This window comes from Sus scrofa, chromosome 5 (assembly GCF_000003025.6).
Source record: "Sus scrofa isolate TJ Tabasco breed Duroc chromosome 5, Sscrofa11.1, whole genome shotgun sequence".
NCBI classification, from domain to species: Eukaryota; Metazoa; Chordata; class Mammalia; order Artiodactyla; family Suidae; genus Sus; species Sus scrofa.
The window spans coordinates 86,953,640-86,968,510 of record NC_010447.5 but is presented as its reverse complement, the minus strand read 5'-3'; the positions used below and the strand labels follow the sequence as shown (position 1 = coordinate 86,968,510).

General features: G+C 38.7%; 1 protein-coding gene across 1 annotated transcript in view; it reads left to right on the top strand.

Moving 5' to 3' along the window:
- Positions 1-14,871, top strand: part of CFAP54 (cilia and flagella associated protein 54) — a 310,179-nt gene that overhangs the window by 134,111 nt on the left and 161,197 nt on the right. The window contains 4 exon segments of the mRNA XM_021092730.1: positions 666-784; positions 1,117-1,213; positions 10,457-10,687; positions 12,455-12,597. Coding sequence (XP_020948389.1) covers positions 666-784; positions 1,117-1,213; positions 10,457-10,687; positions 12,455-12,597 — 590 coding nt within the window.

The window sequence follows — 14,871 nt, the reverse complement described above, 5'->3', positions numbered from 1 at the left end:
AATTCCATCAACTTCCAAAAAGCAAAATTTGAATTTGCCACACTCTCTTTGACTGTGTACATAGCATTTACATTGTAGTTACAACTATCTACATAGAATTTACATTGTATTTTAAGTATTCTAGAGGTGATTTGAAGTTATAGGAGGATGTGGTAGATTGTATGCAAATACTACACCATTTCATATTGAGCATCCTTGACTTTTGGTATCTGGGGGGATACCAAGGGCTGACCATAGTCCTCTAGAAAGCTTCTTAGCTCTGTTGAGATCCAGAAGGTGCTGGTGGCTGGGACCTTGTACCTGATGGAAGTAAAGGCACTGAGATCTGTTGGAAGCCAGATGGTTTGTCTAGGGTCACTCTTATGCAGTTACCGTCTCAGTTTTAAAAAGAAGTGTTCATGCTTTATTTTCAGTTCAATTCTGTTCCGCCCACATCATACATCAGCTCTCATCACATTTTATGGTGCGATTTGCATTTTGCTCTCTTCAGGGCCAACTATTCCTTGATGAACAGGAATATCACAGTTTCATTTATGTGTGGGACACAACCAATTTTGGATATTGTAGCCTAATTTCAGTGGCAACATGCACCAAAGCTGTATGACTTTGGGGTAGTTTTGTCAATTCCTGCAGATCCTTTTAACTGACTTCACCTTTTGTATTAGGAGGAATGAATCCCTACTTGGAATTAAAAAAATGAAATGTAAGGAAGGTACTTGGAGTAAAAAGGCCGCCAAACCTTTGCAGAAGTTCAGCGCTGCAGTCCTGGAGATTGGAAGAGTAAGTGTCATATGCATTTTGAATTTCAAGTTAACAAACTTAACAGAGCCATGTATCTGTGCTGTAATTTTTTAATATGAAATGGAAGATAGTCCCCACAAGCATGACTTTATAATTTTACAAATATTGTCATTCTTAAGCTGTCATAGGATATTTTTATATATATTTTTTGTCTACAGAGGTACTTCTGTTACTTTGGATAATAATTTTAATTGAGGGGCATAAAGAAACAACTGTGTTTTCATGTCAAGAGATAAGCACTAAAGTACAAGTAAATGGTAGTGTTGTGTTCAGATTTTAAATTTAATTTGTAACAATTTTGTTATCTCCCTTAAGACAGATACGATGCCAAGAAAAAGAAATAAAGAAAGGAAACTCTAAGAGAATTTTTGAATAAAAATCCTTGTGTTTCTGAAATGGGAGAGCAAGAAAGGTATTGATTAATTAATTAAATGTCTACTTGAGGGTTACTATGTGTTGGGCATTGTTTTAGGCACTAAGGAAATGCCACTAGACTAGACAATGAGGTCCCTGCCTGCAGGGAGCTTACATACCAAGAAAAGGAACACAGTAACAAACATACAAATAAAACAATTTAAATTTTTTCTAGATTTTATAAATAAATGAACAGGATGATATACTATAGAGTAACTGGCCTGGGGTAGAAGTGGTAGCGCAGTAATTTAGGTTAAGACAGGTCAAGAGATCAAATTGGTAAATTACTTTTAGCTATTGGCAGACTTAATTTGCTTGTTTATAAAACGTATGGTGGGTTTGCTTCTGTTGTTATGACTGTACTTTTATGATTCCTCCACATTCTTTGTATATCTGACCTTCATTACATGTTTTCTTTTACCTGTTTGGTGATTTTGATTGTAGTTTTCAACGTGTAAATAGTAGTTAAACCACTCATTTTCTTTTTGTTTGCATTGGCCTATGATCTGATTACTCCATTTTCTTAAATTTAAATTATGATATATTTTAGATGAGTGTAGAAAATAATATAACAAATGAATATATTACCCATTAGGCAGTTTACCAGGTAAAACGCTTGGAATGCATTTCGGTCCCTCTCTATCCCAGAAGAAATACTATCCCACGTTTTGCATTTATCATGCTTATGAGTGACTTTGTAACTCAGTTATATATGTATATGCCCCTAAATAACATATGGTATTATTTTTTGCAATTTGTTTCGCCAGTTTGCTCTTATCCCTCAAAATTATGTTTGTGAAATTTTTCATGTTGATTATACACAAATCTATTCCAACTTTCCGTTATGTAAACAATGCCACAAAGACATTCTTGTTCGTATCTCCATATGCACTTTTGAGAGTTTCTGGAGTAAATACCCTGGAGTGTAGTTTCAAAATAAGAACTTTTTAACATTTATAGATGTTGCTAAATTGCTTTTAAATTTTCATCAGTGGTGTGTCAAGTTTCCATTATTCAGCATCTTCTCTGATATGTAATATTGTTTTCAAGTTTTTGTAGACCTGTGATTTGTGAATTTTAATCTCATTGTTATTTAATTTTTATTTTTTTGCTTACTAGTGAGGTTAGGCAGCTTTTCATATGTATGTTTTTTAAACCCTAGGGTTTTTTCATTCTCAAGACTGCTCGTTTAGATCCTTTACGCATTTACAACTTTTATGTTCTCATTTATTTTTAGAAGTTTGGATACTAATACTTTTCCCAGGTTTTTAAAAAATTTTATTTATTTATTTTTAATCGTTATTTCCCCAATACAGTTTTTTTTCTCCTGTACAGCATGGTGACCCAGTTATACATACATGTACACATTCTATTTTCTCCCATTCTCATGCTCCATCATAAGTGACTAGACATAGTTCCCTGTGCTACACAGCAGGATCTCATTGCTAATCCATTCCAAAGGCAATAGTTGGCATCTGTTAACCCCAAGCTCCCCATCCATCCCACTCCACCCCCTCCCCCTTGGCAACCACAAGTCTGTTCTCCAAGTCTATGAGTTTCTTTGCCATGGAAAGGTTCATTTGTGCCATATATTAGATTCCAGATATAAGTGATATCCTATGGAATTTGTCTTTCTTTTCTGACTTACTTCACTCAGGATGAGGTCTCTAGTTCCATCCATGTTGCTGTAAATGGCATTATGTCATTCTTTTTATGGCTGAGTAGTATTCCGTTGTGTATATATACCACATCTTCCTAATTCAGTCATCTGTCAATGGACATTTGGGTTGTTCCCATGTCTCGGCTATTGTGAATAGTGCTTTTTGTTTGTTTGTTTTGTTTTTTTGTTGTTGCTGTTTTTTTTGGCTGTGCTCCACGGCATGTGGAAGCTCCTGGACCAGGGATGAACCTGCGCCACAGCAGTGACAACCTGGATCACTAGGCCACCAGGGAATTCCACTTTTCCCAGTTTGTGGCTCATCCGTTTACATTTTATTTTGATCAATTAATTACTTAATCTTTTGGGGCTGCACCTGTGGCATATGGAAGTTCCCAGGCTTGGGGTCAAATTGGTGATGTAGCTGCCAGCCTACACTGCAGCTTACAGCAATGTCAGATCCTTAACCCACTGAGTGGAGCCAGGGATCAAACCTCTGTCCTCATGGATGCTAGTTGGGTTTGTTACTGCTGAGCTGGGAACTCCCATGTACATTTTAAAAGTCTTTTTAAAATCAAAAGTTAGCGAACAGGAGCCTGCTGTTTAGCACAGAGAACTCCACCCAGTGTTCTGTGATAATCTATGTGGGAGAAGAATCTGAGAGAGAATGGATATGTGTATATGTCTGGGTCACTTTGTTGTACGGCAGAAATCATCACATCATTGTAAATTAACTACACTTTAGTAAAACTTAAACAAATCAAAAAAAAATAAATTAATATTGATGGGGTCAAAGATAGCAACATTTTCCTTTATTTTCAAAAGTCTTCTCTGAGGGAGTAAGTGTTCCCTTCATCGGTTTAAATGTTTGATTTTACAGTTAGGGAAAACACCCATCTCTGGTCAATTTTGATGAATGGTGAGAAGACGAGTCCCTCTCCCCTCTTTTTTAGCTTCATCATAGTTTCATTATACCCAGTTGACTTGCTCCTTTCATTGAGTGGTCTGTTCTGTCATCCCTGTCACTTTTTGTCATTTAGCAAGTGGGCATATATGTAGTTTGGGAATCTTTTTCCTGTCCTGTTCGTCTGTCTATTCCTGAGTCAGTATCCCACAACCATACGTACTCTGGTTTTAAATTCAGTCTTGTTGTCCTGAGAGAACAAGAGTCTCTAGTGTGTTCTTTCCCTTCAGGCCCAGCTCGGATCCTCTTCTGTAATACAATTTGGAATAGCTTGTTGAGTAGTAAAAAAAATAACAACCCATGCTTTTGATAGTGGTAGACTTGAACATATGGATTGATTGGTTTGGAAAGGTTTTTTTTACTAACATCAAATCTTTCTATTAGTAGACAGACCACATGTTAAATCTTATTTAATATCTTTCAGTCAATTTTTATGATATTCTCCATAATGCTATTATACATATTTTATTAGCTACATCAAAGAAATGCTTTTTGGTATTAGTGTTAATGATATTTTAAAATTGCATTTTTTTATACTTCATTTATATAGGAATATGATTGATTTATAAATAATTCGACTTCTATACAGCTTGGTAACTTATCTATAGATACAGGTTTTCGTGTGGACAGCCCTATTGCGAATGGATAAAGTTTTGCTTAATTGCTTTTAATACTCAAGCCCTTTACTTTTTTTTTGTCTAGCCTACAGGGTAGGATGTCCGGTTTAATCTAGAATGGAGCTTGTGGTTGTGGATATTCTTATTGATACATGCATTTTTTTAAACTTTTTTATTTTCAGATAATTGTACATTCACATGCAGTTATAAAAAATAATAGATAAAAAACCTATATGCCTTTTAGCCCATCTTTCCTAATGTTAACTATATAACCATAATAAAATAACACAGCCAGGAAAGTGACAGTGATACAATTCGCTGAATTTAGCTAGATTACAGCAATTCAGTGTGCACACATGTGGGTATGCGTATTTAGTTTTTTGCAATTTTGTCGTATTTATAGGCTTGTATGACTTTCACCGTAGTCAAGATACAGAATTGGTTCTATCAGAGGATCTACCCCCCCAGCTCCCTTGCTACCTTTTCACAGCCACGTCTCCCTCCCTTCCTCTCACCCTCCCAACTCCTGGCAGCCACTAATCTGTTCTCCATTTTTCCAATGTTGTCATTTCAAGAATGTTATAAAAATGGAATCATCCAGTGCGTATTTTCCAAAGTTGGCTTTTTCCTTCCACTTAGCCCAGTTCCTTTCAGATCCTTTCAAGCTGTGTGTGTCACTTATTCACTTTGTTATTGCTCAGTCAAATTCTGTGACATGGATATACCACTGTTTTTTAAACATGCACACATTGAAGGCCGCTTGGTGTTTGGATTGTGTTGACTGTCAGGAGTAACGCTGCTGTGAACACTCACGTACAGGTTTTGTGTGAACAGGAGTCTCCGTTTCTCTGGAATTGATGGCCAAGGGCGCAGTTGCCAGGTTGCATGGTGGGTGTGTGTTTAACTTTGTGAGATATTCCGTACTCTTTTCCAGAATGGCCGTACCTTTTCACATCCCCACAACAGTGTATGAATGATCCAGTTTCTCCTCCTGTTGGCCAGTGTGTAGTGGTATCACTATTTCTTCGTTCATTCGTTAAAATAGGTGTTGGTTGGAGTTCCTATCATGGCTCAGTGGTTAACGAATCTGACTAGGAACCATGAGGTTGCAGGTTCAATCCCTGGCCTTGCTCAGTGGGTTAAGGATCTGGCGTTGCCGTGAGCTGTGGTGTAGGTCACAGACATGGCTCCAATCTCATGTTGCTATGGCTGTGGCGTAGGCTGGTGGCTACAGCTCCGGTTAGACCCCTAGCCTGGGACCTTCCATATGCCGAAGGTGCAGCCCTAAAAAGACAAAATAAATAAACGAGGTCTTGGTGATATCCTGGGGCTTTAATTTGCATTTCTCTAGAGGCTGATGATAGCGAACCTCTTTTCTTGTGCTTATCTGCCGTCTGTACGTCCTCTGTTTGTGTCTTCTGCTCATTTTCTAATTGGACTGTTTTTATTTTTCTGTTGAATTTTGAGAGGTCTTTATGTATTTAGATACAGGTCTAGACTTTGTTTGGTAAACAGTTTGCAAATACTTTTTATCAGTGTGTAGCTCGCCTTTTCCTCCTCTTCCTAGAGCGTCTCACAAAGCAAAAGTTTTTAAATTTGACAATATTTGACTTACCACTTTTTCCTTCAGTAGGTTATGCTTTTGGTGTCATGTCTAAGAACTCTGCCTGGCCCTAGGTCCTGTGTGCTCTCCCCAAGTTTTACAGTCTAATGTTTTCTATTTACTTGTGATCCCTTCGAGTTAATTTTTGTAGAAGGGATTGAGTTTACGCTCTCACTTATAGATGTCCAGTTGCTCCAGTACCACTTGTTGGAAAGACTGTCCTCCTTCCATTGATTTGCTTTTGAACCTTGGCAAGTAGCAGTTGATCATACTTGTGTGGGTGTATTTGTGAAGATACTCTATCAAATTTAGGAAATTGTCTTCTATTTATTGTTGTCTAAGAATTTTCTTATGAATTGTGTTCTGTTTTGTTGAATGTTTGTTCTTGACCAAGATTTTCTGCCTCCTTTAATCTTTTTATCTTTTGCTTTTTAGGGCTGTACCCATGGCATAAGGAAGTTCCCAGGCTAGGGGTCAAATAGGAGCTACAGCGGCCAGCCTACACCACAGCTCACAGCAATGCCGGATCCTTGACCCACTGAGCAAGGCCATGTATTGATGGCCTAATTGGATCCTAATTGGATTGGTTTCTGCTGGCCAGGACAGGAACTCCCTTTCCTCCTTTAATCTGATTGTGCAGCGAATTACATTAATACTTACATGTTAAACCCTGTGTCTTTTTCTCACACCTTTGATCCAGCAGTATGATCTCTTCCCAAAACAACCTCTTTTCCAATCCTCTGACTCCAGCTGAAAGGCCCCGTATACCCTTCACCCAGTTTCTCCCAGGTGTTAATACCCTGCAGAACTATAGCCAGAACTATATATTCAATTCTGATACTGTCTACCTGGAGTCAACATCAGATAACACAAGTTAAAGGACTGCCCCACAAGACTGGTCCCACTTCAGATGCCAGCCACAAATGGGATGGCCAGACTACCCACATTTCTGCCCAGCCTACTATAAACTAAGGGGGTTCTCATAACTGCTCCTCCTCCCCCCATTCAGTCAGTAATTTGTTAGAATGGCTTGAAGAAGAGTTCAGGAAAAGCAGTGGTTTCCTGGTTTATGATAAGGGATGCAAATGAACAGCCAGATGAAGGGGTTCATAGGACCGATGTCTGGAAGGGTCCTGAGAATAGGAGCCTCTGTCCCTATGGAGTTGTGACAAGATGTGTTTACCAACCTGGAAGCTCTCTGGACCTCACTGTTCACAGGTCTTTGTTTTTAATGGCCATACCCGTGGAATATGGAAGTTCCTGGGCCAAGGACTGAACGCCAGATCCTTTAGCCCCCTGAGCTGGGTCAGGGATCAAACTTGCACCTCCACAGTAACCTGAGCCACTGAAGTTGGACTCTTAACCTACTGTGCCACAGCGGGAACTCCATGTTCATAGGTTTTGTTTTGTTTTGTTTTTTTCTTAAAAAAAAAACCCAATCTGCAGTCACTTTCCCCAGAGACTTGGGAGTGGAGCTTAGGGTTCTACTTACTAATCATGCGTTTGATTTCTAGGGTTTCTAGGAAGTTGACAGGACCTATTATGGTCTGGCTCCCCCTCCCTTCTCTGACCCCTGAGGAACCTTTCTGTGCATGTGTAGCTCAGGAGGTCTCCTTGACCTCAGAATGAGAAAGATGTGGTCTCTTTATCTTTATCCAAGTAGGAATCAGCTCCTCTTTGCTCCTGCTTTAATCTTGAAGTATCTGTCTGCAGGGGACAAGTTCCAGGTACTCAGCCTGGGACCCACCTGTCATCCGCCTCCTGATGACCAGCCCCTATCCTAAGGCTCTCTAGCAGCTCAAGCCTGAGTCATCTTACTAGCACCTGACTCCAACTGAGAGGCCCCATAGACCCTTACTAGATTCAGGCGTGTTTCAAAGGGGCTCACCATGGATAACAAGATGCTCCTATCCCTTAGGAAATTCCAAGGTTTAGGAGCTCTGTACCTGAAACGAAGGACAAAGACCAAATACATGTTTTTATTATACCATACTATGTTTATACACATGCATTCATTTTTTACTTACTGACTCAACTTCTTTAAGATTAATAGCCACCCTGAGTCTCTGCATTTTTTTCAGTTCCCTTCGATAAATTGTGTTTTTCTAAGGAGTTATCCATTTTATCTAAAATTAAAAATGTATTCATAAAACACTACTATGTTCTCATATTCTCTTTTGAATCTCTGCTCTATCTACACTTACACCCTGTGTTTTATGCCTAGCTTCATTAATTTTTGTCTTCTCTCATGTTTTTGTGATTTATCTCGCCAGAGGTTTGTCTTCCCCCCCCCCATCTTTTCAGAAAACCAAATTTTGTCTTTGTCGGTCCTCTTTATTGTGTTTAGTTTCTTCTTCTTTAATTTTTGCTTTTATATTTATTACCTCCCAGCTTGTTTTTTTTTAACAGCTTCATTGAGATTTTGGGCAAGGAAAAATTAGTTTTTCCTTCCACCCTCCTAAATTCTCTGGCTGGGATCCTATAGAATGAGACTGACGGAAGACAAATTAACGCAGGAAAAGCAGGAGTTACCAACATTTGCATCCACGTGGGAGAAGTCAGTGATGAGTAACTCAAAGGGGACTTGGGCTTATGTGACGTCTTAACAAAAGATCATAAAGTGAGAACACAAAGGAATTGCGATAAAAATATATGAGAAACTAATGGTGTAAGGCAGGTCCATCTTGATGCTGATTTTTCCTTTTCATGGCCATAAAATTTCCCGAGAGAGACTTCTGGCATTCCTCATTTTTCAGAAATTTCTACTTTTTATCAGATAAAGGAACCCCCAGGAAGGCTTCTTTCTGTATCTATTGATTCTCATTTACCTCTGGCTTAAAAACATCCTTATGCCAAAGTGAGAAGTGTTTCCCTGAATGATCTCACCTTCCTCAGCAGGGAAGATACAGCTAGTGCTGTCACTCTCCTGGGCCTTTTGAGGTGACTTGATCTCATCACACAGGAACAAGATTGATTTTCATTTTGGAAATTATATTTTTAACTTTTAAGATAGAGTTACTTAAAACATTTCCATTTGAAATTCCTGTTGTGGCACAGTAGAAATGCATCCGACTAGGAACCATGAGGTTGCGGGCTTGATCCCTGGCCTTGCTTAGTGGGTTAGAGATGGGCATTGCTGTGGGCTGTGGTGTAGGTTGCAGACATGGCTTGGATCTGGTGTTGCTGTGGCTGTGGTGCAGGCCAGCAGCTGTGGCTCTGATTAGACCCCTAGCCTGGCAACCTCCATATGCCAAGGGTACGGCCCTAAAAAATCGAAACAAAACAAAACAAAAACCATTTGTTTGGAAACCAAATAACATTACGAATAAGCAAACAACAACAAAAGGCTCAAAAAACTGGATTAAAAGGAAGTCATCAAAAAAAAATATTTAGCCAATGAATGACAGTGTCAACATTACATGTCAAGAAGTAGTTTCCTTCCTTCCCTCCCTTTTTCCTTCCTTCTTCCTTCGTCCCTTCCTTCTTCCTTCATCAGGTCTTCCGGTGCAGCACTGTCTGTCTACCTTCCTTCTATCCATCTCTCTTTCTTTCCTTTTCTTCTATGTATTGTGTGTGTGTGTTGTGTTGATTCTGGTTCAGACGTGTTATCTACTGAAGTGAACAAGATATTTTTCTTACCAATTAAGATCTTTTTTTCCCTTCTCTGATATAAATCAGGTAGAATGGCACTAATCAATGAGGCAGCACATTGTCAATAGGAAAAATATATAAATACATTAAATAATTTTGAACAAGTAAGTTCATACCATATAAACAACTACGTAACTGAAATTAGGTGGACTGCTTTGAGATTTTGATAGGAATAATTTCAAACAAATTTAGCATATGTTATACTTGAATCTAAACTATTAGCTAATTTTTGAGATTGTAGTTTTTTGCAGAGCACATTGGATATAGATTTATGAAGTTGTTTTATGTATAGTTGACTGATGTTTTGTTTCCTCTGTAGTCTAGCTAACGTTAGAAACATTTGGCTTCATTGTTTTTTTTCCTTAAGGAACAGAACAGAGAAATGATTTTCTTGTTTAATATTGAAGTTAGTTGATGAATGTGAACATTATGTTAAAATTTAGTTGTCTAATCTCAGTGGCCTTTTGATGATGGAAAAGAAGAGCTGTGTTTGGTTTGAGCCTAAAACACAGACATCAGAGAAAATTAAAGGAAATTCATACTATCTTTGTCACTAGTGTTCACCCCTGTGCCTTCTTCACTATCCTATTTCATATTTTTAGCACTAAGGAAATGATAACTAAGCCAGAAACATTTGCATAAAGGCAGTCAAGTGATTTGTTGATGTATTTTGCACAAATTGGAATCATTCTTCTCTATTAAATGTCTGGGAGTTTATATAATTTTAAAACTTCCTTCTCCCCCTGCAGAAATAAGAGAACTGATGTTCGAAAAGTAGCATATCGATTCCTGATGGATAACTTGAATCCTTTAATATTAAATTATGTGAAAAGGAAGAGGTTCCATCAAATATGTCTTGAGGAGATGCCCTGGAAAGCTCAGATGAACCTTTATCTGGCAAATGCACACTTCAACCTGCTTTTAACGAAGCTAGGGGAGCGTATGAAGTTGAAATATGGCACCTCACCTGTGATGGTCAGGTATGGTATATTACCAAGGAATAATACTTCTTGAGCTTCAAGAACATGGATTGCATGTGTATGTTCAGGCTCCAATGCTGATAATAACTTAAAGAGGTTTGCAGAGTGCTTTGATCTTACTGGCTTTTGGTATATGTCTTAATTTCTTATCTCAGAATCTTTCCCAAACAAGTGCTGAAATAAGTGCTTTTGAAGTACTGTATATATTTTGAATATGCTAGTCCATACAGCCTTCAGTGAAAGGGGAAAGTGAATTTTCCAAAATAAATTTAGTATTAATTATATAGTAACTGTAGATATGAGTAGGCATTAGGCAAATCTCTGTTTCATTTAGACACATATTTTAAGCTTCTGTAAACACAGGTTGCATTTTCTTGTACAACAAAAACTTTCTATCATTAATTCAAAAGACATCTTCCAGCTGTTATTGAGTGTCTTTGGCTAAAAAGTGTGATGGGAGATAAAAATAACTGTGTAACCAGAGTCTTTCATTAAAAAAATACTTGTTGAGCATCTTATTAGATACAAGGTACTGAGATAAGTGCAATGTGCATTCAAAGATGAGCAGGATGTACAGATTAAAGCCTGGTCAGGTGGATCTCAAATGTTCATGGTTAATTGCAGATAAGGGAAGAAAGTGGAATGCACTTAGAGTCTTTTGTGTTCCTGGGAAGGATCCTTTCTCGTGGCTGAGACTAACAGGAGAGGTTTCACGGGGAGAAGCTATGTGGTTTGTTCCTGATGGCTAGGCAAGGTTTAGACATGTGCAGGTAGGGAGATGGAAGAACAGGGGTCAGAGCCCAGGGAGGAAACACAGGCTGACATCCCCCTGCGGTTTGACCAGAATCTAAGGCATATGAAAGGGAGCAGTGAGAAATGATTAGAAAAGTAGTTCAGTACCAGATCTTGGAGAATCTTAACTGTCTGTTAAATCTAAACTTTATATACAGGGGGAGATTATCAAGCGTTTTTGTTTGGTTGTTTTTAGCAAGGCTGTGATAAGCTGTTTCTCCGACAATAACGTTTCAGATGGGTTGGAGGAAGGAAGACTGGTGACAGAGATATGAAGTAAGAGGGTATATATTTCAGGAATCCAGTGATAAAATAGGCGAGTTGAAACCCACAATGAACTTGATTTCCCGTTTCTGTTTCTCTAGAATTTGGGTTATGGTAATAACTAGACTAAACCTTTGCCAAAACATCTCCAGATAGATGACATTTCCTGTGTGGGCTAGTCCAGATTCGCATTTAAGAAGCGATTAGAGGGAGGCACTTCCCTGTGGCACAGCAGGTTAAGGATCTGACGTGGTCACTTTTGAGGCTTGGGTTCAATCCCTGACCTGGGAACTTCCATATGCCACTGAAGTGGCCAAAAAAAAAAACCAAAAAACAAACAAACAAAAAACAACAACAGCAACAATAACAAAAAGAAGCAATTCTGTTGCTTGACTACCAGGGAAGGCTTTTGGCAATGAGACCCATTTATGAGGCTGTGAGAGGGAACAGTTCAGATCAGATGGGCTTCCCTTCTGTCCTCTGAACTCTAGAACTCTTCTCTCAACTGCCAATCATATGTGACCACTCGTGCGTGATCACTTGGCAACGCAATGATTAGACAATGACCAAATTTGTATCAGGGTGATTTGGTGCTCAATTCAATTTTGTGAAAACATTTATTCATTTGTTTGTTTATGTAGATAGTATTTGGCAAATTTAGATCAATTTTGCTTATATTATTTTTAGTAAGATTTTTTTTCTCCTTTGCAGTTTCCGATCATGTGATCCTAGTATGTTCTCACTGTATAATTCAGGAACAGTATTACCAACAGGAAAACTGACTCTAGAAAACTATAAAGTGATGCTTGATTTCCTTCTTACAGCTAAAAAAAGAAAGGCCCACTTACCGTCAGGTAAAATAAGCAAATATGTTATATACTATCAAAATGCTCTTGGATTTTTATTCATTAATGTAACACATAAACACATGCATACCCTGACATGCACCACCCCCAAACACACAGGGTATATGAACCATTTTTCTAGTGATCTAGGAATTTAGTTGTGATATTTTGTAGGAGATTCTTTTCTTCTTTTTTTTTTTTTTTTTTTTTTTTTGTCTTTTTTAGAGCTGCACCTGTGGCATATGGAGGTTCCAGGCTAGCAGTCAAATCAGAGCTGTAGCTGCTGGCCTATAGCCACAGCCACAGCCACGAGGAATCCAAGCTGCGTCTGTGACCTACACCGCAGTTCATGGCAATTTTGGATCCTTAACCCACTGAGCAAGGCCATGGATCAACCTGTGTCCTCATGGATGATAGATTCGCTTTTGCTAAGCCACGACGGGAACTCCCTAGAGATTCTTATTTGCTTTATTTAATTCTTTATTTTATGGTACCATTATATATATCTGGAAATATTTATGTTGGATTCTCTCCTAAACCAGTTTGGCCATTCAGCAAATGTAATGTTATTTTTAAAATATTTGTACCTCCAAAATATACAGTGCATACAGTAAGGATAATCTGACCCCCTTGCTGTACAGTGGGAAAAAAAAATATACAGTGCAATATTACTCAGCCCTAAAAAAGAACAAAATAATGCCATTTTCAGCAACATGGATGCAACTAGAGATTCTCATGAAGTAAGTCCAGAAGAGAAAGACAAGTACCGTGTAATGTCACTTATATGTGGAATCTAAAATATGGCACAAATGAACCTATCTACAAAACAGAAGCAGATTCACAGACGTGGAGAACAGACTTGTGGCTGCCAGGAGGAGGGGATGTGCAGGATGGACTGGGAGCTTGGGGTTAATAGATGCAAACTAGTTACATTTAAAATGGATAAGTGATGAGGTCCTGCTGTGTAGCACAGGGAACTGTGTCCAACCTCCTGGGATAGACCATGATGGAAAATAATATATGTGCGCGCGCGCGCGCGTGTGTGTGTGTGTGTGTGTGTGTGTTACTGAGTCACTTTGCTGTACAACAGAAATAGGCACAACATTGTAAATCAACTATACTTTAATAAAAAGGGTTTTTTTTAAGTGAAAAAAAAAATGTTAGTACTTCCAGTGGTCAAGGTAGAAGACTTGCTATCAGGTGCTGTGTTTTGTGGAAATAAGTTTCAGAACAGATTCCACCAGACCTCTGAGGGAAGCAGGCATGAAGACATCTCATCATTATTTCGCTGTTCTGATTTTGGACTCAGAACAGGCCACTCTTGCCTTAGACTTCCAGTTCGCGTCTTCCGTGTGAGCTTATTCCGGGATGAAAGCAATAATATTCTGATGGCAGGACCAGCCAGTATTGTCTTCTGGTCAGGTGACAGGGGCTCTGGAGGTCAAGAGACGTTGGTGAACAGGGCTCTTAGTCTGGGTGCAGCACTGATGACAGTCTTTCTAAGCCATCACCTATCTCGAATATCATTCATTTCACAAGTGAAAATTTATTTCTAGTATCTTTATGCTATGACAGACCCTCTTATGTAGATTTTTAATAATGGCATTTTAAATACTTTATAACTTATTGCTGATCAGGATACTTCATATGCTGGTTAACTGCCCCAGGAGTTTTGATTCATATTTGAGGTACTTGACATGCTCTGTAATTTCTTCTAGGGTATAGTTTAAGTTTAACTGGTACCTGCGTGTCATACTATGAATGTGAAAGTAATTGAATATAAATTCTCTAGGCATAGAAAGACTCCAAGTTTTGAATGTAGATTACAATATATATATAGCTTCTTGAGGGTTTTTTTTTTTTTTTAAACGAGCTCCCTATGACCATCCATGAAATTGGCAATAGAATATTCTGCTACTGAGACTTATTACTGAATGCAGAGTCCTAAGAAGATAATGTTTGTGTCAGGAGAAATCCTCTGTGTTTTTACAGCACAGCAGCAGGAGAATGAGTGGTCAGGGTGGCTGCACTGCCTGGCTCCAGGGGCTGCTACTTGCCTTCCCACGCACGCGTGTCTGTTTTGCAGGGGGAAATTAGGGAAGAATGGGGTGCTATCATTCCCCCCCAAAAAACCATGACATTCCTGCCTGTGCATCGTTCCCTTGGCCATCACCCTTGCCAAGAATACTCTTCCCCATACTCTTCCCATGTACCTAAATCATGATCACCCTTTAAGAACTAATCTAAGCCCCTCCTTCTCTGGAAACTTTCCCTGATTCATCA